Below are 1,791 nucleotides of genomic sequence, written 5' to 3' on the forward strand. Positions count from 1 at the left end.
CACAAATCTTTGGGATTCACACAAATCAAATTTTATTTCGATCCAATATATATGTTACGGTTAACGTCCGAAATCAGGTTAATCTCAATATTACCCAGTTAATATCGAGATTCACCAGTCTAGTTGGTTAATGTCCGAAGATAAACGATATTCAGCCTTCAATCGGACATTAGCCGGCTAATATCGACCTTAACACATGTGTCTTGTTAAAGTCCACATTGTTTTGTTGCGTAATCAAGTGACATTCGTGCAAAAAGTATAGTTATTTCAACTACAGGTATTACTACAGGTAAATTGTAGAGCTATGGGTAGTAAATAATTATTGTTATTAATTATTCGTTTCTTTATTACTTACAGGTACAACTTTTATAACCAGTTCAAGCGAACCAAACGAAAATGACAAATTTAGCTCTTCTGTAAACATTATTCCTCCAGTTATCACAGAAGTCGCTGACAAATATGAAGTACCAAACGAAACTAATCATTCCAAGACATCTGTAAGTATTATTCCCCCAGTTACGACAGAAATCGATGAAACAAACGAAGTTCAAAGCAATTCCTGGTCTTCTGAAAATCTTCTTCCTCCAGTTAACCCAGAAGTCGAAGGAACATTTGAAGATTCAAATGAATTTAACGAAAGGTTAAATGAGAATATTATACCAAATAAGCGCCTAATTTGTTGTGGTGTTTGTGAGTTTGAATGTTCGAACGGTTGCGTCTGTATCTCGTGCAATATGTTTGTTCATACAGACTGTTGTGCTGAAATTAACGAAAATAATAAAATGATTTAAGGTGCCTAATATGTTGCCGAAAGAAATCTATTATCGAAAACAGATTTCAAGCAAAAGATGGTTTGCTTCAACAAGCAAAAAAAATGAAACTAAATTCCAATAAGTTATTACCGGCTGCAAAAATTGGTGATACTGTTAGATTACCTGTCTCCGATGTTGATAGAGGACGAGCTGATGTAAGGAATATATTAGGCGTTGTTACGACAGTTGACGATAACATGTATTACAAAATCGGTACAGAAAAGGGCACATTGCCACACTTATTTACAAGAAATCAGTTCAGTGTATGTCCAGCTCCCCTTATTGCTACCGAAATAGTTTCAGTTGTTGAAAAATCTCTTCGTGAGATTGCAGCGACTTCATCTCTATGTGGTGGTCAAGGATACAAAAGATGCTCGTGCAAAACCAAATGTGGTTCAAAAAAGTGCTATTGTAAGGCAGCTAATATTTTATGCAACTCTAAATGTCACGGAAGTTCGTCATGTTTGAATAAATAGCAGGTATTTTTTATACAATTGGCAACGTTGTATTATTTTATAATACATTATTCAACATTAACCAAGGAGAATAGTTAAACTCGACATTAACCTGTTAATGTCAATATATCTGAATTTCGTACGACATTAACATTACATTTCGGTTAAGGTCAAGATTAACCGGTTAATGTCGAGATTAACCATTTTCGAAGTTTAACCGTAACATATATATTAATCTTACGCTATATTATATTTAATAATAATCAATAAATATCTAATAATAATAAAATAATAAATAAACATATTAATTAATAGAATAAAATGGTTTTATTAAAAAGTGTGTTTTATTTGTATTGATATTTATGTTCTTTCGATAGTACTAAATTTGATCATATTGATATCGAGTCGAATGGAGTATCGCAAACTAAAGTGCATTGTAAATATAACTTTGTAACCTATTATATTAAAAAAACCGAAAACCGGTTTTTCCAAAAACCGGTTTTTTTGGCCGGTTATAACCGCTA

General features: G+C 32.4%; 1 protein-coding gene across 1 annotated transcript; it reads left to right on the forward strand.

Moving 5' to 3' along the window:
- The first annotated feature begins 874 nt into the window (after positions 1–874).
- On the forward strand, positions 875–1,288 carry LOC126886146 (uncharacterized). Its single transcript, XM_050652994.1, has one exon. It carries the CDS (start codon positions 875–877, stop codon positions 1,286–1,288), a length of 414 nt encoding a protein of 137 aa, XP_050508951.1.
- The last annotated feature ends 503 nt before the right edge of the window (positions 1,289–1,791 follow it).

This window comes from Diabrotica virgifera, chromosome 6, assembly GCF_917563875.1.
Source record: "Diabrotica virgifera virgifera chromosome 6, PGI_DIABVI_V3a".
Classification (NCBI taxonomy): domain Eukaryota; kingdom Metazoa; phylum Arthropoda; class Insecta; order Coleoptera; family Chrysomelidae; genus Diabrotica; species Diabrotica virgifera.

Excerpts from the sequence above, each read along its gene's own strand:
- LOC126886146 (XM_050652994.1), top strand. The coding sequence starts at position 875 with ATGAAACTAAATTCCAATAAGTTATTACCGGCTGCAAAAATTGGTGAT.